This window comes from Schistocerca americana, chromosome 2 (genome assembly GCF_021461395.2).
Source record: "Schistocerca americana isolate TAMUIC-IGC-003095 chromosome 2, iqSchAmer2.1, whole genome shotgun sequence".
NCBI lineage: Eukaryota > Metazoa > Arthropoda > Insecta > Orthoptera > Acrididae > Schistocerca > Schistocerca americana.
The window spans coordinates 650,182,121-650,205,331 of record NC_060120.1 but is presented as its reverse complement, the minus strand read 5'-3'; the positions used below and the strand labels follow the sequence as shown (position 1 = coordinate 650,205,331).

Here is a 23,211-nt window from a genome sequence, read left to right as displayed (position 1 = left end):
CACAACTGCACGGGGCCTGTTGCTTTCTGTCAAGGAGACACAACTCGTCTATATGGTTTGGCAGTGCCCTCAATGGAGCCACCAGGAAATTCAAATGCAATGCTGGCAACAATGAAACAATGCCATATCCATCATGATTTCCTTAAATCAGCTACGGCAAATACTAGGATGGTTTCTTTCAATAGGTTTATTATGTTTCTATTAACCTAATTTTTGAGTGGTATTAAAATGCAAAAGTATCTTCCTTTCTCCAAGGAAGGAAGATTAGGGTTTAATGAATTGCTGAGAACAAGATCATTAGAGATGGGACAAAAGATTGGATTAGGCAAGGATGGGGAAGGAAACTGGTCATGCCCTTTCACAGGAACCATTCTGGCATTTGTCTTAAGCAATTTACAGATACCAAGGAAAACCTAAATCTGGATGGCCAGGCAGAGATATGGACCATCATCCGGTGCACAAACCACTGCACCACCTCTCTTGATCCCTTTCTCCAACCCATTTTCCTAGTCTCTTGAGTGTTATCTGTGGATGGTGTGGTGTATCGATGATACTGTAGGTAAAGAAAAATTTAAGAAATCATTTGCCTCTAGTGAGCTGAATTTTCAAGAGTAGAATCATATCTTCTGAACACCAAATTGAAGAGAGTCCAGATGAGGTAGCAGATGATGGTTCACTCTAACCTCTTTCCTTTGTAACTTGTAAGTGCTATACTACAATAGATACATGTGTTTGTGGGATTCTTTCCTGGTTGGAAGAATGTAGTCATTATTAGTCCCCACCATAGGATGAACAGAACAATTATTGTGTAATTAATATTTTACCCAGTCCAAGCAGTCGAGGTGTGCCAGACAAAAGTTTAATCTTCTTCTCCGACATAAATTGCAGTTTATTAAAGCTTTTCTTGTGGGTCCTTATTACCCATTTGTTGTTCACACAGTATAATTGTAAATCTGAGCACTGATGACTTACCACTGACAGCCTGGCATGTAATTATTAAGGCAGCTAATAGGTTCATGAGGCTAGGCAGACAACAAAGTCAAAGATTTCAGGGTTCAATCCAAAATTGGGCCTAAAACTTTCTCTGCCACACATTTATTTTTTCACATATGGCAGTGGTATGCATATGAAAAATTGCCAGCTTGCACCGGGGGTTGTAGTCTACATTAAATTGTAAATCTATTATATGTGGCTGAGTACGTCAGTTCAAAGGTCGGAAGGAAGGCAAGAGCTTACTACTTCCAACAGGACCATACTCAGTTAAGCTTTACAGAGTTCAAAGTAACCTTCAAATTGAGGACAGCCTTAGCTTTACCTGATAGGGTATGTTTTTCAGTTTGTTTATAAAAAGCAAAAAGAAGTTATTTCATTATCACTAAAAACCCAGAATTTTCAGAGAACTTTTTTGTGATTCATTTATCATGAAAATGGTATTAATTCCTCCTCTGCAGTTCTTACAACTCTGCATTTATACTGCTTTCCTTAAGACCATACTCAGTTGCTTGTGCATTGAGTAGCACTGACTCAAATTCACTGTTTTCTGAATACTGACTTTTGTCTCTCTCTCTCTCTTGTTTTAGATCTGGAAATTAACGTATTTTATGAAGTTTTCTTGTGTGCTTGGCACCTTCATGAAGATCCTTCTTTAATATAGTCAGCTGCTTCAAGAAAGGTAAATCATCTCAATAATAACTCTGATGAAATATTATGAGAAAGATATTTATAGCATTGAGTATGAGGTGATTGAACAAGTTTCTATTTTTGCAGGATAAGAGTATCCAGAATAACCACTACAGATAAGCATTGATGATGTGATATAAATTGACAGCATTGTTCCAGTGTAATTTACAGCTGTGTTGCAGAAGATGATCTGCAGTAAATTCCAATAAATGTACACAAATCTGAAAAATACCTAAGAGAAAAGAACAGAGAGGAACACTAAGTACAAAGCCAAACATCATCAGTCACAGTTAGTTGTTAATGTAGTGTAGAGAGTTAGTTTGTAACAGCTGCATCTGTGTGTAATGTACATAATGCAAATCATTGAAAAGTCCCACTACTGGTGAATTTCATTGCCTCATCATCATCATCATCATTCAAGGCAGAGTACAAACTCAGCTAAATAAGTGTGGAAGAGATTCAATGATAAATCTGTTGCAGGAACTCTGCTAGTAATTGCTTAAAATTTTTTTGGTACAGCCACAAAAAAGCTGGGCAAAAGTGAACAATGGTATACTGTCTTCGTTTGGGTTATGGGTGCTAGGAGACACTCAAAAGAGAGTTTTAAGAGATGTGACATCTAGAAGAGATCAGCAAGGAAGTGTCCGGGTGCTATGAGGGCTTGGACGCAATGTTCTTAGGATGGGTATACAAAAGCCAGAGTAGGAAGCCAGTAGACTGGACAGCTTTTTAAAATATTTTATGTACTACTCCTCAAATCACATTTTAATATATACAGTATGCCTTGGGGATCTCCATCTACACTTCCGAGTCCCAAGTTATCAAGTAGTTATATAAAAGCTGTCTTCTAACACACTTCATGCAACAATAGAGTTATTCTCAGGTAATGGCCTTGCAGTTTGCTCCCCTTCCCTCGGCAGTACTGCTCTTTGAGAAGTGCTCTTTGATTTGCATTAAAGTGACAACTTTTCCATTTGAATCCATTTAACAGGTAGAGTGATCCTCGAAAGGAAGCTGCAAAGATGGATGCTCGACAAAATAAATTTGTCATTCTACAGCCAACTGGCTTGTTCTGAACACCACAGCAGCATCCGGGACAGGGTGAATTGCATTACAAGTGTGATCCACCATGTCACTGATATATCCATCCCAGTGCCATCAGGACACAAATAGGCACCCAGTCCCATGGTGAAATGACAAACGTCAGTCCACTATAAGGGGCAGGTAGGTGTTGCCTCTGTGACAGCTCAAGTGTCAGTTGGTCAACTGCTGAAAACCTCACAGACTTTCGAGTTGCAAAGGCAAAATCTCTTCTGAGAAGTGGATTCACAAAAAGCTTGCTAGTTGCAACCAAATACATTACAGCACCTACGATCAAAACAAAACAAAAATCCTATCAGTATTTTAAAAATAATCTGGATGATTGGGGACTTTCCTAACCAGTAAAGGGAGGCAATCCTGGTCTCCCTCCAGAATCCAGGGAAGGGCTCTACAGTGCCGAGTAGTAATCCTAGTGTTGCTCTAACTGGCTGCATAGGAAAGACCTTTGAGCACAAGGTCAGTCAGTCTCACTTGGGTGTTAGAATACAGGTAGCTACTCAGAACCTTCCATTGTAGGTTTAGGGGGTAGCACTTGAATCTTCACAACTTAACTCTGCTGGAGGTGTCACATCAAAAGGATTTCCTATGCAGACAGCATCTTGTAGTAATAAAAATTTTATTTTTATAAGGCATGCTGAACTATTTGGAGGCAATACATACTAAGGCAGCATGGACACACCTTCCCATCTTCCTACAGTCCTTTCTGTCAAGATGTTCCTTTTTGGGTACTGAGTACGTGATACTCCAGGCATCAATACAAACAAGAGAATAATACTCCACCCATAGATAACAAACAAGATCCCTCAGGAATCAAGTCATAAGTGTTAAATGCTCATTGAACGTATTGTGCTCAGTACCACACCATCCATCATTAATTACATTTACTTGCTAGTGTAGTTCATGGAGAACTTTGCTGTTTTCTGTTCCTCTTCCAGCCTTGCAATGACTATTATTAGTTGCAACTAGGGATAATGTATTTACAGGAGCAGGTGGAGAGTGCTGGCATTAAATTCTCCTCAGACAAACAGTGTGCATCTGTTTTTACTGTTCACACAAGCCTTTTTCATATGTACACTTCTACTTAAAATGTGTAACACACTTCTCAGTTCAATAACACAGGCCTCACTTCCAATTACAGAAGCTGACTTGGTTGCTACATCTAAGGGATTTAATGAGCAAAGATCCTATGACACTCTCTATCCTTTAGTAACCCAATAATAATCTTGGTTAGCAAAAAAGGTGTGTTTGTTCCAAGTAGATTAATTTGTTTGTACACAACTGATGGCAGTTTATGCAGAGCAAGACCAAAACAACTAAAAACCAAAAACATTATCCTTCACGAGACGAGCAGATTAGCATTGGCAACTCCTCAGTGTGTATTAAGTAGAGAGGTTCTTGTATGATCCTCTGTCAGCTGCATTCCATCTGACTAAAAAAAAATCTGCATTTTCCAGTTGTCCTCACACTACAAAGTCACTTAGGAGTCACATGAATCATGCATGATTTGCATCATGCATGACCTATTGGCACATCATATAATCAAAGTGTCAGCCCTTACCCAGTGATGGAACAGCCTGCCTCTCTGATTCATTCTGAGACCAAGAATTATTATTATTTCTCTTTATTATTCTTATTCACCCAAGGATTGTCTAACAATCAATAATATTGTTATTAAATCAAAAGTTCAAAATATACAACACAGAGACTACATAACAAGCTTTATCAGGACAAGACAGGTGGTTTATGAGGATAGGGTAGGCAGTTGCCCATGGCCTTGATTGAGGAACCATCATGGCATTTGCCTTAGTGACTTAGGAAAACCAAGAAAAACAGCAATCAGGATGGGCAGACAGAACAACTTCATCCTTCTGAATATGTGGAATACATGGTCAGTGTCTTAAAAGCTGCACTGTCCCATTCACTTGGTACATTTTGTACAGCATTCCTCGATTTAAACACATTTTTTCAGGTATCTCTTAATATAAAAACACAGTTCTGTTCTTCATCAAATAACACACACGTGTGCAGATGATGCTGCAGTGTCCCTTGTACCAACTACAGTCTGTTCAGAAAGCAGAGTCCATGTTCGCACACATTCAACTATGATCCTCAGTTCCATAGAAAAACTTAGACAGTATCCCCCTATGATGAGTGAGATGTTTAATACAGGAAAATGACAAGACATTACTACCATACATTTTACATCCTGACATATGGTTTCCTTGTGACAGCAGTAAACAGTGATCATGTATGGAAATGTGACAGGGTGTTGTAGTTATCCCCCTTCATTATTAACCACTACTCTAAATCCTGTAAGTAATTTTTATGAAGAATGGTTTTGGTGATTTTTAAACAGTTATACTTCAGTAATCTTTCATTTCCCTTGGAAATTTATTATATAATTTTACCCCCCCCCCCCCCCCCCAAAAAAAAAAAAATGCTGTTTTGCATTTGTTGTTTATTTTTCTGTGGTAAATTTAGGTTCAAACCATCTCTGGTTCCATGATTATGAATAGATCTAGTAGTGGAATAATGTTTTCCCTGGTATGTACCACATATTGGTAGATGTACTCACTTGCTGCAGTAAGGATGCCCAATTTTTTTAAAAGCTCTTAACAGTAAACTTTACTACTACTTACAGCTATTGTTCTTACAGGACTTTTCTGCAGTTTAAAAACTAAGTCCATGTTTTGTGCCTTCAGTTCCCAGAAAATAAACCCACAGCTAAGAACTGAGGGTACACACACATAATAGGTCACCACAACTGGCTGTTACAAACTGATACTGAAACCCTAAGAGCATAACATGGTGATTACATTATTTCTCCCAGTATCCTTGGGAGATCATTTCAGGATATCTGACAATGCTCATTCTAAAAACTTTGTGCTTGCTATACAGTCTATAGATTCATCATCTGATTAATGAGACAGAGTTGTTTCCCCACTTTTTGCAGAAGTGTTTACTGTCTATTTTCTCTATGTTCAACATTAATTTATTATGTACTGCCAAATCATAAAAATCCTTGATGGTTTCATTTGTTTTCTCTAAAAGGAGTTCTGATGTTTCACCAGTGACTATGATGCTGCTGTCACCTGCAAAAAGAACTTTTTCTCTCTATGCTTTATACTATCTGGTAAGTCATTGATATATTAAGTACAGGATTGGACCCAATGCACTACCACTAGGAATATTGATGTTTACATTTTTCTTGTCTGATAATTCTTTTTCTAAAAATTTATTATCAGCAGAGGTATGAACTATGTCCATCTTTTGCATGCTGTTTTCCAGGTAAGACTGGACTCACTCTTTCACCATTTCTCTCATACCTAGTGCTTCTAGCTAGCTTAGTACTTAATTGTCAACTGTGTCAAAAGCCTTGGCCAAGTATAAAAAGCTGCGTGTAACGCAGTCATTCTTGTCAAGAGCTTCAAGTAGCACTTTTGTGAACTCTAAGACCAATACTGTATTCATCCCAATTTTGAAACCAAACTGTGGTTCATTAAAAAAGGCTGTATCTATTCATGTAATTCATTAGCCTCTGTTTCAATTATTTTTGAGAATGAAGACAGTGAAAATAGCCTTTAGTTTTCAATGCTTTCAGCATTACCTTCCTCCAGTAGGGCACAACTTGTGCATGGTTTAGGTACCCTAGAAAAATACCTGATCTAAGGATACATTTATTATATCTGTTAATGAGGCTTGTGTACTATATGTGCACACCTTCAGAACAGAGACAGGAACCTCTTCTATGCCTGCTGACTTATTTTTTTTATTTTTGTATTGTTTTCCTGACTGAACTCTGTTGTGGGAAACAACAATGTGCTTGCTAAATTTTCAGTTTACTCGAGCACACAAAACATGGCACTCTAAACATTTTTCAGTTCATCATTTTATAACCGTAGCTTATTCATATGCCTGCAGACACTCACCGGTCTAACAAAGTGGCACCCTTAGTTGGACTACATTATAATGGCTCAGGAGACTGTAAGTGTAGTCAGGACAGCCACCTACCTACCTCACCTAGGTGATCGGCAATAGATTGCATCATCAGAGGGCCCCAAGTGGACTGCAGGCCTCTTTCACAGTGGCGGCATCAAACAGAGTCCAACAATCAAACTCCACATTAGACTCAACTAATACATTTATTGACAGCATCATATCAGAGTTCCATGCAGCCAGCTCTCATAAGCAGCTCTGGCTGAATGGAAAGTTGGTGGCATGGCTGCAGTTGTCTACAGGTTAAGTTCTCTGAGCTGGAGCCAACCCAGTGGGCAATCTAGAGCTATTATCCTCATGTTCCTGGAGGAACAGATTATTTATCAGCTATGTGTTAGCCCCATTTGTGATGTGGTCAGCTTTCCTCAGCAGCACTGGAATGGTAGCATGGGGGTGAAGCCATTTCAGATGACTGATAAGGGTGTAACTTGGCCTAATTTTGCAGTGTGTATTCATAAATAGTATGAGGTGTAAGGTTCTTCCCCACAAAGCCCCCTTTGTTGATTATCTTCTCCTTGTCAGTGACCCATTTTCATCACTAATATTATTTAATGATTGGTGGGTGAAGTTCATTAAGCACAATAAGTTGAGGTATCACTATTCATTTATTATACCCTTTGTCAAAAGTTGTTATTGGATCATAGCAATAAAATCACACCATGAGATTTAAAAAGAAAAAAAAGTTCAACTTCCATAAATGACTCAATCTTGGATAACATCCACTGTGTGCTAATTACTGTTCAACATTCTTCAGACATGTCATCAGAAAATCCAATATGCTTCTTGGGTTTCTCTGACAAGGAATTCAAGACTGATCACATCTATACTCTTCATTAACAGCTTCCTCACGGGTGCGGGCTTGAAAACTAGCCACTGTAAACCCCAGTCTTTTGCCCAGAGACATTTAACCGTGCATCGTGGCACCTGCCAGAGTGCATATTTGCCATTGTATCAATTGAGATGTAGCAGTTCCCCTTATCCTGAGAGCCATTTACCTAATAAATTAACTGTGCATGTGAAGTGCATGTGACCTTGGGGTAATTCTACAAAATTCCTCATATGCTCCTATCCCTTTCATACACTGCAAGCCATCCAGTGTTTGTGTCTAACAGAAAAATCAATCCGTTCCATCCAGGACACTTTCCCTCTGCTACAATAGCCAGAAGAGGAGGTAATATTCTGCTCATACTAAGGTACGTGGAAATCAGAGGAAACAAATTAGCCAATACAGCAGCCAATATCCGTGGTATCTCAATGTTTCATCCCCCCGTGTGCAATGTCATTCCCGGTGAAGCACAAAGCAGTGTGCCATTGGGAGGAAAAGGGTCTGGAAAGAAGAGAGAACAAAATGTGATCATTGAAAGCTACTTCCAGTCTGACAAAGTTCCTTGCATCCAAAGTGGTGATGCAAGATGCTCCCAACACATCTCTGGATTGAGCAGAGTCCTTTACAGTATGGATTTCATCTCTGGTGAGGGAATCCACAGACTTGAGTATGCCTCAGTATAGTGCACTCAATTTGCACATGAGAGGGTACTCCACAATCTCATTCCCTATTTTAGGCAACAGCACATAAAATGTCAACAACACTTACCAAAAAGTTCGTTTATCTTTCAATTTTTCACACTATGTATTTTAAAGAAACAAAGCCTGATCCTAAAGTTGGTTCATTGAACAAACCATTTTCACTTGTAACATCTTCAGATTTCTTTTCGCATTTTTTGTGCACTTCGTCATATCATTTTCCTTTTCTTTTATTTTATAACAGTTCTTGATTACTTTTAACACACTGACTATACACTACCTATCATTGGACGCTGATAATCATGCCACTGAGCACCCCTGAAACCAAACAATGCTTTACTGACTTATCTAACAATTTGCGAGATTTTTCTTTTTGCTTTGTGATGTTTTACATTCACGATTTTGCTCTGCTCTCTGTGATACAAAGTCTGTTCCAGCACTTTAACCTCATCACTGTCCACAAGGGAAAAAAAAGAATATATTACTGCACTACCCCAACAATCAACTTTCTCTATCCAAATTATGCCCTCACGTGTCAATGTTTCACAAGTATTTAGGAGTAAAGCAGTTCACTCACCAACTAGCAGAAGCACTGAGCCGTTAACAGAAAAATACAAAAGAGAACAAAAGCTTCACTTGGCTAGCTTTCTGAAGAAAACTCAAAGATTTTCCCCAGCCACAGGCACTAATCAACCCCACCTGTGCTGTACAATTAAAATAAAGTCCCTTTAATTCCTTTCCAGTCACACCTCTTGCAACACCTCATAGATTTTCCTGTTAAGTCACTTCTTTTGCTTGGTTGTCTATTGCTGGTGGTTCCACCAGTTCTTGAGAGAATGGGAGCAGTTTGATGACATCTCAGTGATGCGTCTCACATCTGTGTGGTATCTAGGTGCTTCGGCTGTTTTGACACAATACCACATGATGTGAAGGCAGTGAAATCTAGCCAACACTACCACTGCAACACTTTTTTCCTGTTCTACCTTATCAGCATTGTACCATGGTTTAAACCTATCTTAAACTAAGAGATACATGTTAACTATTTTCCTTGGGCGTCACATTCCAGGCTTAGCCATAACCCTAAATCCTACATTATGCCCATCTCTAATTACTGATATACATGTTTAGGCTTGCCACAAGTTTCCCCAAGTGAAATTCCCTGATTTCCAGACAAGTTTTAGCATTTTTCCTCTGACAAATTTTGAGATCTCAAGGGTAACTTATAATCTTAAGTTGACAATCAGTCTTTGCAGCTATGGTACAAGAAACAATAGTGCAAATGAGGAAATATCTAAAGAAACTCTCAAGCAGATAAAGTTTCCTGACGTGAGCAAAAAAATTTTAAGTACTAACACCAACATCTTTTGTAATGAACTGTTCTTCAGATTCAGAAATCAAGCCAGATGGTATGGATGTTTCATTAAGACCACTGATGTTATTTTATTTCAATAAAACAAAACACATTTGGTGACAAAAATATGCATTTCCTTGGAGTTGCAAGACTGATTTAAAATACCTTTACCGATTTCAGAAAAAGCCTCAGAAAGAAAGTAGTCCTCTTGAAAGGTGTGTAAAAGGCAGGGAAGAATTGGGTAAACCAACACTGTAGGTGGCTACCAATAAAATGTCGGTTCTACTATGTTTGCTATTGTCGGTTGTTACCCATTGTGTTATAGCTATTATTTAACAGGTATTGCGTGATTTTTCTTTCGAGAAATATATGGGTATGTAGTGTACCAACTGCCAGAGACTGAAACAATTTACTACTTCTTATCATCTATACTTTCTAACATATAAACTACTTTTGAAGTACCAAAATGTACCAGAACAAATAAAATGTCTATAAAACGCCACATTGTACAACATAGTTGCAGTGAGACATTTGCAATTCCTGAAATCTATCGTCCATGGTCTCTGGCCTGTTGAGGAGTACCACAGTCCTAGGTCCATGGATAAACCATGAAAATTCGCTCCATCACATCACACACAAACAGACATGGCCTGTGGGCAGATTGGTGAGACTGGATCCAACAGGCAGGGCCTGCGCATTGACGGGAACCAAATGGCTTCAGATCAGCAGGCTCGATCCATTACAGATACCCGCACAAAGGCCTCCGGTTTTGGCCCGTCGTGGAAATCAACTAGTGTGGCCAACTATTCACAAGCCACAGACAGCATGTTGACGAAATGAGACCACAGTGATCAATCCATGCAACAGATAACTTGTTCAAATACTCTGAGAATCAATAATAATGAGGATAGGTAGGAGCAACTCATCATAAAGATGACTGCTGAGCCACACACAGGCATGTAGAAAAGACAATCACACTCTTCAGCCATAGCTTTTGTCAGAAAACAGGAGCGCACACACATTCACACAATCACTCTGACACAGCTCATGCACACATGACCGCCATCTCCAGCCGCAGCATCTACAGTCTCTGAGAATCAGATCCAAACAAACCACTCCTCATGCCTCCCTGCCTCTCTTCGGTAGCTACTAGGCTAGTGGCAAGAAGTGGTGGCACTTACTGCAAGCTGAGGGGAATGGTAGGGTTGGGAGAAGCAGTAGGACTGAGGGAGTAGGGAAGTGGCACACATACTCGGCTGCACCCAGCCTGTGACGATGCATGATACCTCAGTAAACAAACCATTTCATCTACCGAGACAAAAATGAGATTTTTCCAATCTTTTTTCAAATTTCCCTTATTTCCCTGTTGTGTTTGAAATTCCCTTATTTCCCTGTTGTGTTTGAAATTCCCTAATTTCCGGAACTTGTGGCAACCCTGATATCATCCATTCTTATCCTGGAACATTTGCTTTATACAATTCCTTAATTACAGCAAAACTCCTTATTCCTCTTCTGACTTATCCTTATGAAATTACTGAACTTGTCGGGGTACCCGAGGTTTTCCACACCTGAGCCAGACACACACTAGGCACTGGCTGGTATGCAACAGGATGTGACTCAGTGCATGGGGGTGGACTATCCAGGTAAATTACACTTGTTGCATATTACTGGAGTTAACAGCTCAGGCCTCACTTCCTCACCGAACACTACAGCAGTATCTAACCCCGACATGATGGTAAGAAGCTGGGAGGAGGTCAAACCGAAGAATGTACAGAATCCCAGGAGTGAAAGTAAAAATCTTTTGCTGCACCTGTTTATTCACTGTTAGCAGTCTTCTGTCATCACCATTTTATGTATCTTCTTGGTCATCATTGATCCACCACTGTTCCAAACCATTTCGATACTGATACCAAATATAACTGGCGCCTTTGTTGGGTGCCAAAATAGAGCAGACCATGATAGCTGCAAGGAAACTTGAGTGAAATATGATCAGTTCTTGCTTGCCACAATGGAATGAAGTCTTACTCTGGGCATGGTAAGGTGTACAGATGATTTGGGAGACAGGTGTGGCATGTGGCAAAGCTGCAGACAAATCAGTGCTGGACATATACATCATTATTTATCCTGTCATTCAACTTTATTCCTCCATGAACATGAACAAGTCTCTAATTATTCTATCCCACTACTACATTAATCAAGTTCATTTTCTTCTTTATATAATATTCTGGTACTATAGGGCACCAGCAGGGTAACTGCCAGAAGTGCAAGGATGCAAGCAGCTTGCTTGGAGGAATGTTGACAGAGGGCACTGACTCACTGGCAATGGCACAGACACCGCACGTGATCCAATTGCAGCACCAAGCATGCAGCGGGTGACATCACCCGGCATAGCAGAAGGTCACAGTGCTGCCCAGAAACTGACTCCAAACTGTTATCAACAGCCAGCAATCCCGGGGAGGCAGCAGATGGAGTGGTGTTGGTTACCTGGGCTAGGCAGATAGGCAGAAGTCCCTCAGTTACAGCAGAGTTATCACAATACGCAGACACACACAGACTATGCACCACACACTGCCCAGCTGGCCAAAAAATGATTAGCTGGTACGTCCATGGTTAAATACTGCTTCCATGCACTGAAACTTGCAGAAGTGTGACAATGTGTCACACCAAATCATCTAGAGTGAAGACAATGATCGTCTGTCGTAACTGGCATTGAGTTGAACTGCAGTTCTTCCTGGTTAGTGGCCTGGTTTCATCACACGGACAGCAGTGACATCAAAGTCATAGACATCCACTCAAGAATGTGGCCTTGTTGCAGTTCTGGGCTCTGACTTCTGTGTCATGTTCACCTGGTACTGGAAGAGTGTACAAGATGCACATAGCTCCACATACATTTGGAAATAACTCTGAAATTTTAAACTCAAGCATCTTATTCAAGAGGTCTAATGGTTCCAAAGTAATGTATTCAAAGATTTAAGTATGAATTTTTTTCAAATATTTAATGTGACATAATTATGGTATTTTATGACAAATAACTTGCATTACTCAGCAACCTGATTATCAGTCATCTTTGATTATTTTCATAAAAACCCAAATGTTTTACTGAAATCTTTCATATCAGGTTTTCAAATTAGACACTAGATTGTCAATGATGATATAAAAACATTTATCTTGAATAAATCATCTCTATTCATATCCATTTACTTATGGTTTCACCATGAAATGATTTCTCCTGAGTGAGCACCTCCAGAAATTTATGATCAATATTGATTGCACTGGCAATAGCTTTGGGTTCAGGGAGAATGGTGCCTCAGTTTTTGCAAAGATATCCAAAGTCATTTAATGAGGTTTCAAAGTGCGTTACCTCTACCTCAACACCAACAACAGTATTTCAAGCTTATGGTCCTTTGCTTCTTTAGTCAACTGGTACCCATAACTTTTGCCAATTTGATGCCATAATTAAATAAATGAAACATCTTACATAATATGTGTACCACAGAACATGTTTCAACTGACAAATTTAACTTACTGAGAAAGTCAACAGCAAAGAGTGTCTTATCCAAGTGAGCTGCAACTGGTCTTACACCATCAACTGGCGTGCTCCAACAGCTATCACACATGGAATACAAAGAACTTCCAAGACACTTTCAGAATTTTCCATCACTGTGGATTGAAATTGAACAGGTTGTAAAGAAGTAGAATTGTTCCAAAAGACCATCAGCTGCATGTACTCTACATAAGGCTATGACAAATACATACAGAAAATTTTACAAGTGGATTCTACTGAAGAAAATGTGTATAAGCTCCTTTATAAGATCCTCTCATATTACTCTCATTACCATAACTCTGTCCACAAAATTCATTTATAAGAACTGATTGAATGTTTCATAAGCACTGATTTAATTAAATATACAACTCCTGTTTTTTGATTGCAATCTATGAATTCCAAAAACTGTTCACTTATTTCATATTTATCAATGTCTTTAATGAAATAAAGCTAATGCAGGATGGATGTTGTTTATTCAACATGAATTTAATCACGAGTTGCACCAACAATAATTGAATAATACTTTGTATTTTCCATCTTTTCCAAGGTGCACTCCTTACATCATGGGCACAACTAGAAATAAATTCATTGCAAGTATCACTTGACAGATAATGCACTTGTTGTAAACACTTTCTAGCTTCTTGTCTGTCCCTCACCTCACTAATGGGTTTTGCAAGCATGATGACTCAAATGCTCCAATGATCTGAGGCATTTTCCGTTATTTCGATCTCCAATCTGTGAGATGAACCTCTGAAGGCCAAGCTTCTTTCACCAAAAAAGTCACATGAAGTAACATGAGAGCATCCATTAAGGTGACTGTTCTATGGATGAACAAAATATAACCTCCACTTACAAGCAATCAGCGTGGTCTCTGTATCTCTTTCGTGTCATTTCATTTCTCCATTTTTATGATTTTTCCTGGACAACTACGTGCAGAAGTATATTTTATTTTGTGCTTACTCTTGAATGCAAAATATATTTTGTGTAAAATCACCTCGTGATGGACTCAGCAATGCCTTATCTTTGAATGTTGTTGGCAGTCCTACCAAATTATACTAACGTTTCACAGCTGTTGCTATCTACATTGTTGTTGTTGTTTTTATATGTAATTAATTACATGAGAGAAAATTTATTTTACAACAGCAGTCCTGATATTTGCCAACTGAGCATCCTTGACCATATGTAATCTTGAGACACTTACATCCCCCCCCCCCACGGGCCTTGAGCCCCAAGGATTTTGCTCCCTCCTCCTCCCCCCACCTCTACCCCTCCAGTATGGGCTACCTATTCTCACAGTCGCACTGTTCTGGTCGGTAATAAATCAATCCCATTCCAGAGCTAAGTAAATATTTATGCCCCAAGACGGTATGCATACTACCCGAGTTCAATTCTCCTCCTACAGTACCAGTATTTCATAAGTCATTTTCTTGTCTTCTTATGGAAACTATTGCAAAGCTAATGCTGTAAAACAGGCTAACTTTCTGAAGCATAACTACTTTTCTTCAATTTACTATTTTATTCACTCCATATGGTCACTTGGCAGGATCCAAACTGCAGGATGAAAAAAATGGTTGAATAATTATAGTCAATTGACATATCACCTCAGAGATAAGCACACTTACTGTGCAGCTTTCAAATCACTTCATAGCAACAGTCCAGATAACTATCCACTCATTCATGTATTATGTCATGCAGGCTTCCGGTCTTCTTCTTTTAGTGTTCAACCCTGAGGTTGGTTTGCAGCAGAGTGCCATTCCTCTCTTCTGTCTGCCTTCCTCTTCACTTCCACGTATGTGTTACATGCAACGTCACTCATGATCTATTACATGCATGATATCCTTGGTTGTCTCCACCAATTCCTTCCCTCAATAGCTCCTTCTGCTATTGTTCCAATGATGTTGTTGTGTCATACAATGTGCCCTACAAGTTTCGCTCTTCTTGTCTGGATGTGCCTCCACAGAGATTTGGTTTCCTGTACTCTTCTAAGCACCTCTTCATTTGTTACTTTGTCTCTCCAGCTGATCATCATCTTCATCATCATCATCATCATCTTCATCATCATCATCTTCATCATCATCATCATCATCTTCATCATCTTCATCTTCATCATCTTCATCATCATCATCTTCATCATCATCATCTTCATCATCATCATCTTCATCATCATCCTTCTATAGCACCACATCTCCAGGCCCTCTAGCCGTCTTCTCTCTTCTCTTCCAATTGTCCAGGTTTCACATCCGTATAGGGCCACACTCGGAACGAAACCTTTCATGATACGTTTCCTTATTTGCAGATTGATATTGTTGCTGGTGAGTAAGTTCCTTCTCCGATTAAATGCAATTTTGTACTTTCGTATTCCGGTCGCAATTTCTTTCCGGCTTCTACCATCTCTTCTTATTTTGCTTCCCAGGTAAGTAAATTCCTCTATCACTTCCAGCTCCTCTCTTCCAATCAGCAGGCTTCAGGTAGATTTAAAAATTACATTACAAGAATAAAAATAGGAAGGAAAACAGACATATTAGCATTGTGAGTGATTTTTGAAATTAATCCCCAATTTGCTTGAATTGTCAGATGTTTTATTTAATGCTCATTAATGTTCTTAACTTGTGTATGAGTGTGAGACCAAGCTGTGTTTGCTCTTATACTTAGCAACAAAAAGGAAGTACCATTAGCCTACTACAAGCAAAAAGCTTTATGTTAGGAAATAGTTTCACATTTCATTCATACACACCAGTTTCTAAAGCACGAGATCGAAAAGTAGTATTACAAAATTTTTATATAAATTTGGAATCTGTCTCATTCTTCCATAATTTGTGTGATGTTCCCGTTTCTCCTCCTTCCTTGTTCTAACAAAGAATCTTGTCATCACCAATTCTGTAGCTATTCCTGTCATTGTCAAAATTTGTTCGCCGATTAACTTCACTAACCCTGCCACAATCACCAGTTTAGTTATCCCGTGATTATTCTCTGGTTAGGCGTTGTTACATGTTCGTACAATGTGTTTTCTGCGCTACTTAGAGAATAGAACTTAAGCGGCTGCTAGCCGGGGACTGTACAACTGGCCCTTACTAGTGTAGCAATCTGGCCAATAAATTTATGTCAAAATTTCATTTTCTTGGATACACCTAGATTCCCCCGACAGACACATCACATACACTATGCACACATTCAAAAACCAATAAGGATGCATTTCAAAATCATATGAATAATCGATAGACCAATGTGCACTGGATGCTATGTGCTTTGTGAATTTTTGTTTTCCTCTCTCTCTCAAGAATATCCCCCCGCCCGAAATACCCAGGTCAGATACCTCAGTTTGTCTCAACAACAAATCCCATAATGGAACAGATGTAAAAGACAGCAGACTTAGAATTTAGAGACACCTGAACAATGGTCTACATGAAGATCATGAACCGACACCACAAATCTGTTTCACATAAATTCTCAGCAAGCACACAGTTATTGAGTGCTGTCTTCTTTAGCAGAGCACAAGGTACTAACAGTAGTGATTTATGTCTTTCAAAATTAACTTGCGTGTGAGACCAGGTAGAGTATAGCTGGATTCCAGAGTTTCTGGGGTGTTGTGTGCATAACAAATTACCTGTGCAGGTATTATTATTACATGTACTTTACGGTATGATATCACAAGATATATTTCACAATATGACCTGTCTTAGCAGACAATGCTGTTGCAAAACTTACCAATCATCACTAACTCGAACCTCCTAAATGGTATGACAAATGGCATTAAAAAACGAAGAGACTGGGTGAAACTCATATGCACCACTAGGCAATGCAGTCCTGGGTACACAACCTCCAATAAAAAATGAATGGATTGAATGTATGTGAGTGTGATTTACAAATCAAGAAAGCTTCTGAAATGTCTAACATAGGTACCTGGAATTAACAGCACAAAAAACTTTATTTCTGTAATAGTTTGTAATCCAACCTAATTTAACAGTTAAATTTTTTCTCAAAAGTAATATCTTGTAGGATTTGTCATGCTGTGCATTAGACTATATTTTATGATGTACATACTCGTATAAAAAGGCACAATAAAATTTAAGAGCAAATTGTAGATCACAGCACACTACAATCGGCTACAAATGAAGCAACATATTCAAAACACGGTTTTGAGTGGTAATATGTCACTCAAACAACATCTTAGACATGAGTTAATTAAACTTGTCCAACTTGTCACTTTTTTGTCCATTGTGGTTAATATCACAGACAATTTGTAGCAGTCCAACATGTAATGTCTTCATTCGAAATACATGACTGTCATAGGAACATGGGTGGCATTATTCCAGTAAGAGTATGTCTTCTGGCTGAACCAATTAGGTCATATTATGTTGATGTCTCATTTCTTTCCGAAATGCTTCCAGCTTTGGCTCCAGCAAAACTTCAACATGCCGACGAGAAGACTCAACAACTTTTACTGTTTCAGGTAAACGGGCAGAGTTTGCTGCTTGTTCCAACTCATCTAATTGGCCAGTATCAAAGTTGAGAGCATGGTCCTGTGCAAAGTGCACCAGCTCCTTGACATCTCTCATTAAGTCTCGCCTACGGTAGCCAGCACCCCTCAAACGAGACAGCCACCTAAAACAATATTACACATGTATGTATTAGTATGTGATGCTGCTGTAGGAATTTGTGAAACTATAATTAGTTAGTAGAAAGCATACATTTAGCTGACAGAAGATTTACTTAAGAACACAGAAAACAGGAAATGAAGTCTCAGCAAAGAGTGAATGACACTGGAGAAAAAAAAATGAGAACAAACACTAAATTAGTCAGCTTCCATATTAAGCTAATATCTTCTTTTAAAAAAATAGAACAACAATATTAACTGCAAAGTTGTCATGCAGTACAGCTTCTGTGGGTTAAAGAGAAAGTGTGTCCGGGAGTAGTGATGAACAAGAAACATGATGCATTATAAAAACATTATAAAAAGGAAAGGAAGGACAAACACACACACACACCAGCAAGCACATCTCACACGCACATGACTATTGTCTCTAGCAGCTCGGAACATGCAACACTTTTCTCTCTTCCCCTCTCCCTCCAATCTGTCATTCTATCTGCTGAACACACCCAGGATCTCGCCCCACATTCCTCCAGCTGAAACACTCTTCTAGGTTTTGCACCCAGATATGTGTGTGAATGGCACCTCCGCTTTTCCTCCCTCTGTCCCTGGCAGGTCCCCATGCCTTACTACGGATGTAGCCATTATTGCAATTGGTCAGCAGTCCCCTTACTTGATTCTTGATAAATTCTCTAATGACACAGCCCAGAAGTTACATGTCTGTGTCAGAACCTTAGTAAAGTCATAATTCATTCAGTAAAATTTAAATCTTCGACAGCATGCAGAGTCTGACCTATATGTTTTTCCGCATTAGCAGGGTATCTGACTGACTTTTGATATCTGTAGATCAGGGTAGTCTTCGAAATTACCAAGCAGTGCCCATGTTTTAGCTGGTGGGTGCTAGATTGTTTTCCCTTTGTGTTTATAGAGAATTCTATTATGAGTTACCTCTAAGGTAATGGTCTACTGACACATGGTCAGCATGGATTCAGAAAATATCATTCTTGTGAAACACATCTAGTTCTTTATTCACATGAGGTAGTGAGTGCTACTGACAGGGATCAAACTGATTCCATAATTCTAGATTTCATGAGTTTTGACAATGTTCCTCACAAGAGACTTCTAATCAAATTATGTATCTATGGGTATTGCTTCAGTTGTGCACTGGATTCACGATGTCCTGTCAGGAAGGTTACAGTATGTAGTAATCGACAGAAAATCATCTAGAGAGATGTTATCTGGCATTCCCAAGGAAGTATTACAGGCACTATACTGTATATAATCTTCATGAATGATTTAGGAGACCATCTGAGGTGCCCTCAGATTGTTTGGAGGTGATGCTGTCATTTACCATCTAGTTAAGTCATCATAAGACCAAAAACAATTGCAAACTGATTGAGACAATATCTGTATGGTGTGAAAAGTGGCAACTCTTTCTGAATAAGGAGAAGTATGAGGTCATCGACACGAATACAGAAAGAAGACCATTGAATTTTGGTTACACAATAAACCATGCAAATTTAAATCCTGTCAATTCAACTAAATACCTAGGAATTACAAATACAAAAATTAAACTGGAACAATCACATAGATAATATTGTAGGGAAGGCAAACCAAAGACTTTACTTTACTGGCAGAACACTTAGAAGATGCAGCAACAGGTCTACTAAAAAGACTGCCTACACTATGCTTGTTTGTCCTCTGGTAGAGTACTGCTGTGAGGTGTGGGGTCCTTACCAGATAGGACCGATGGAGGACATCAAAGGAGGCCAAAGAAGTGTAACTCTTCTTGTGTTGTCGTGAAATAGGGGAGAATGTCACAGATATGGTAAGCAAGTTGTTTTTCATTGCAGCAAGATCTTTTCCTGAGGTTTCAATCAGCATCTTTCTCCACTAAATGTAAAAATATTTAACTATTGCCAACCTACATGGGGAGAAATGATGAGAAATCAGAGTTCGTACAGAAAGATTTAAGTCTTCATTTATCCCATGCAGTGTTTGAGAATGGAATAGTAGAGAGATAGTCTGAATGTGGCTCGCAGAACCCTCTGCCAAGCTCTTAAGTGTGAATTACAAAGTAGTGTAGACATAGATTTGTCCTATCTTCCCGGATAATGCACCAACAGTTGTACAGTGGGTGTAGGATGCAAGTTTCTCCGAATCTGCCATTCCTTGTAGCTGTTTTACAATGTCATTCTAGGTGTTCAAGTCCTCAATTGAGACTTTCATTGTCAGAGAGGACATGAGCCCTATGTACCGAGGTTCTGAGCACACCATTCCTTTGCTCTGAGTGGTGGCAACTGTTTGCATATCAGTACATGAGGTCCGTTCGTAAAGCTCCAGAACATTCATAATTTCATGTCAATGGTGTGTTGGAGCGAGTGAAATGTGGTTGGCAACACTGCACATGCCTGTGTTTAATATGTAACTACTGGCAGTTTCATTGTTGTATGTCTGGTAGTTATTGTTCAGTGCTGTACTGAGTAGGATGTTGTATCACACAGCTACTGAAGTTCAAGATGGCAGAGGAGCAACATGTCTGGATTAAATTTCGTGTGAAACTCAAGAAAACCTTTACAGAAACACACCAAATGATGCAAGAAGCCTACAGTGACGAGTGCTTAAGCCTTACTCTGTGTTATGAATGGTTAACCACATTTAAAAAAGGCCAGATGGAAGTTAAGATAATATGATCCTTGTTGAGGACATCCTTCCACGTCTATCGACGACACTCATGTCAGAAACATCAATGAAATTGTGTATCCCAGTCCAAGACTGACTGTCAGAGAGACTGTGCAAGAATGTAATATTTCAGTTGGACCATGCCTTGAAATCCTGACACAGCATCTTGGAATGCATATTATCACTGACAAGTTCATCCCACAATTCACAAGTCAAGACCAGAAACTCCTTCTCGCCTCGAAATCTGTGAAGAGTTTCTGGACTGTGCAAATGAGAATGAGATGTTCCTTAAAAGAATCATAATTGGTAATGAGACATGGATTTACAATTATGATGCTGGGACCAAGATTCGATCTTCACAATGGGTCGGGAAGGGTTCTCCAAGACAAAAAAAGTTTATCAGGTCATGTCAAATGTGAAAGCCATGATAGTTTTCTTTGACTTTGAAGGATTAGTTTGTCAGGAATTCATGCCACAGGGGCAAATTGTTAATTGATGGTAACATTAGGATGTGTTGCAAGAAAATGTGAGAAGGAAACAGCATGAAATGTGGGCGAGAGACTTCACTTCATGGCTGTTGCATCATGATAATGTAGTCGCACATTCATCACTGTTGGTATGTGACTACTGCACAAAAAATGAAATCACTGTGCAGCCTCATCCTCCATACTCTCCAGACCTCACTGCTGAGACTTTTTTTTAATTTCCAAAGTTGAAAACTCCACTGAAAAGAAAAAGACTTGCAACTTTAGATGAGATAAAAGAAAATTCGCAGATGATACTTTGTGAAATCTAGCCAGAGATGTACCAAGACTGCTTTCAGAAGTGTTACTGGCATTGGAGCAGTGTATCAACTTTGGAGGAGAGTATTTCATGTACAATAAGTAAAAGATAAGCACAGAAAAATTTTGTGGACAAATTACTGAAACATTCTGAAGAGACCTCGTAGGTAGGCATGTACCTTCTTCCAGTGCACACTGTGACCCAATATGCTGTTCACTCTGCTTTTTACCATGACATCCCTAAAGGGGAGCACTCCACCCAATTTGCTCTTCCATAAAAAACAGATGTTCTCATGTATGGAATTGAGATTTATGTCATTCAGTTTGCATTATCCACGTGCCCATATGACAAAGGTGCCATCTACATACTGAAATAAATTGGCAATTGAAATAAATGGGCTGCATACTGAGCGTCCTCCTCTAAATGTTCATATATACAGTATGTTGGTGACTACTAGTGAAAGTGAACTCCCCAAGGCTGTTCATTATTCCTGTCCAATGTAGCCACGATCGAAAAGAAAGTATGTTGATATCGAGATAGTTTGGAAGGTAGGAGACGAGGTACTGGCAGAAGTAAAGCTGTGAGTACCGGGCGTGAGTCGTGCTTCGGTAGCTCAGTTGGTAGAGCACTTGCCCGCGAAAGGCAAAGGTCCCGAGTTCGAGTCCCGGTCGGGCACACAGTTTTAATCTGCCAGGAAGTTTCACATCGAGATACTCCTTTACCACTTACTTGTCGAAATGTTAACTACTCTTGTTATTGATTATTTGCTGTAATAATGATGAAGACAAGAAATGCAGTTCCCAAAAATATTAAGCAATATCTCGAGGATGACAGCAGTGAAGTAATTGCTGGGTGGTTGATTTGGGAAGGGGACCAAATAGTGAGGTCATCAGTCCCATCAGATTAGGGAAGGATTCGGAAGGAAGTCGGCCATGCCCTTTCAAAGGAGCCAGGAGTAATTTAGGGAATTCACAGAAAATCTATATCAGGATGGCTGGACATGTCTTCCCGAAAGAGTACAGTGTGTTAACCACTGAACCACCTCACTTGGTGCAAAGTAATAACGCCATGAAAAACTCTTCTATACAGTAGGAATGAGTTGTGTAGTTAGCTAGTCTCTCTCTCTCTCTCTCTCTCTCTCTCTCTCTCTCTCTCTCTCTCTCTCTGTGTGTGTGTGTGTGTGTGTGTGTGTGTGTGTGTGTGTGTGTGTCGCTGTTCCTCTTCCAGTTTCAAAAACACACATTTTCCAAGTGACAAAAATTTCAGTAGGAAAAGAAATGATTCAATCAAAAGTTTTATTCCCTGCTAACAGTATCATCATGAACTGTGGCAGAATGATTATTGTCTCACTGTATTGCAGTTCATTCTTGATAACGAACAGATATCTACAGCATTACCTCTCCGTGCTTTTTCGAAAATTCCAAGGTGTATTTTTCCACTTTTTCATGCTAATTTTTTTTCAGATATTATGAAACACCGTCTCTGCTGGGATCATCAAAATTGAGACTAATCACATTTTTTCTAAACCATTTACTGTAGTTCCATAGAGAAATTCTAAGCCATTCTTTAACTTTACTACCTCTTCAGGGACATATTATGGGCCATATAACCAAAAGTTGTTTTTTTTTTTTTTTTTTTATTCCTTGATTAATGTGGATAAATTTGTTGCAGTGAAGTTCAAAGTTGTGTACACGGTACAAAGTACACATTGTACCACCCTAATTTCTTTAAAATTGTCAATGCTAATCTAGGAATCTACCAATAAGTAAGACAGTTCTTTAACAACAGTTTCATAAGAGGTGATTTCTACATTTGCTGTGATTAGTTTCCTGTGCTTTTAATTTTCATAAATTCTCTAGTACAAATGTTGATGGGGTTGGGACAGCAACCAGCCACAAATATACTTTCAGTTCCTTTATCCAAAGGGTACCATTACCAGTTTAGAATCATTGTGATTCATCT

At 39.1% G+C, this 23,211-nt stretch overlaps 1 protein-coding gene across 6 annotated transcripts in view; it reads right to left on the bottom strand.

The window, feature by feature from the left end:
- Positions 1-17,102: 17,102 nt before the first annotated feature.
- The window catches only part of LOC124594927, a 42,031-nt gene continuing 35,922 nt past the window's right edge, over positions 17,103-23,211 (bottom strand). For all 6 annotated transcript variants that reach the window (XM_047133419.1, XM_047133425.1, XM_047133421.1 and 3 more), the window contains exon 3: positions 17,103-17,798. In XM_047133419.1, coding sequence (XP_046989375.1) covers positions 17,537-17,798 — 262 coding nt within the window. In that variant the 3' untranslated portion in view covers positions 17,103-17,536. The remainder of the gene's footprint in view (positions 17,799-23,211) is intronic.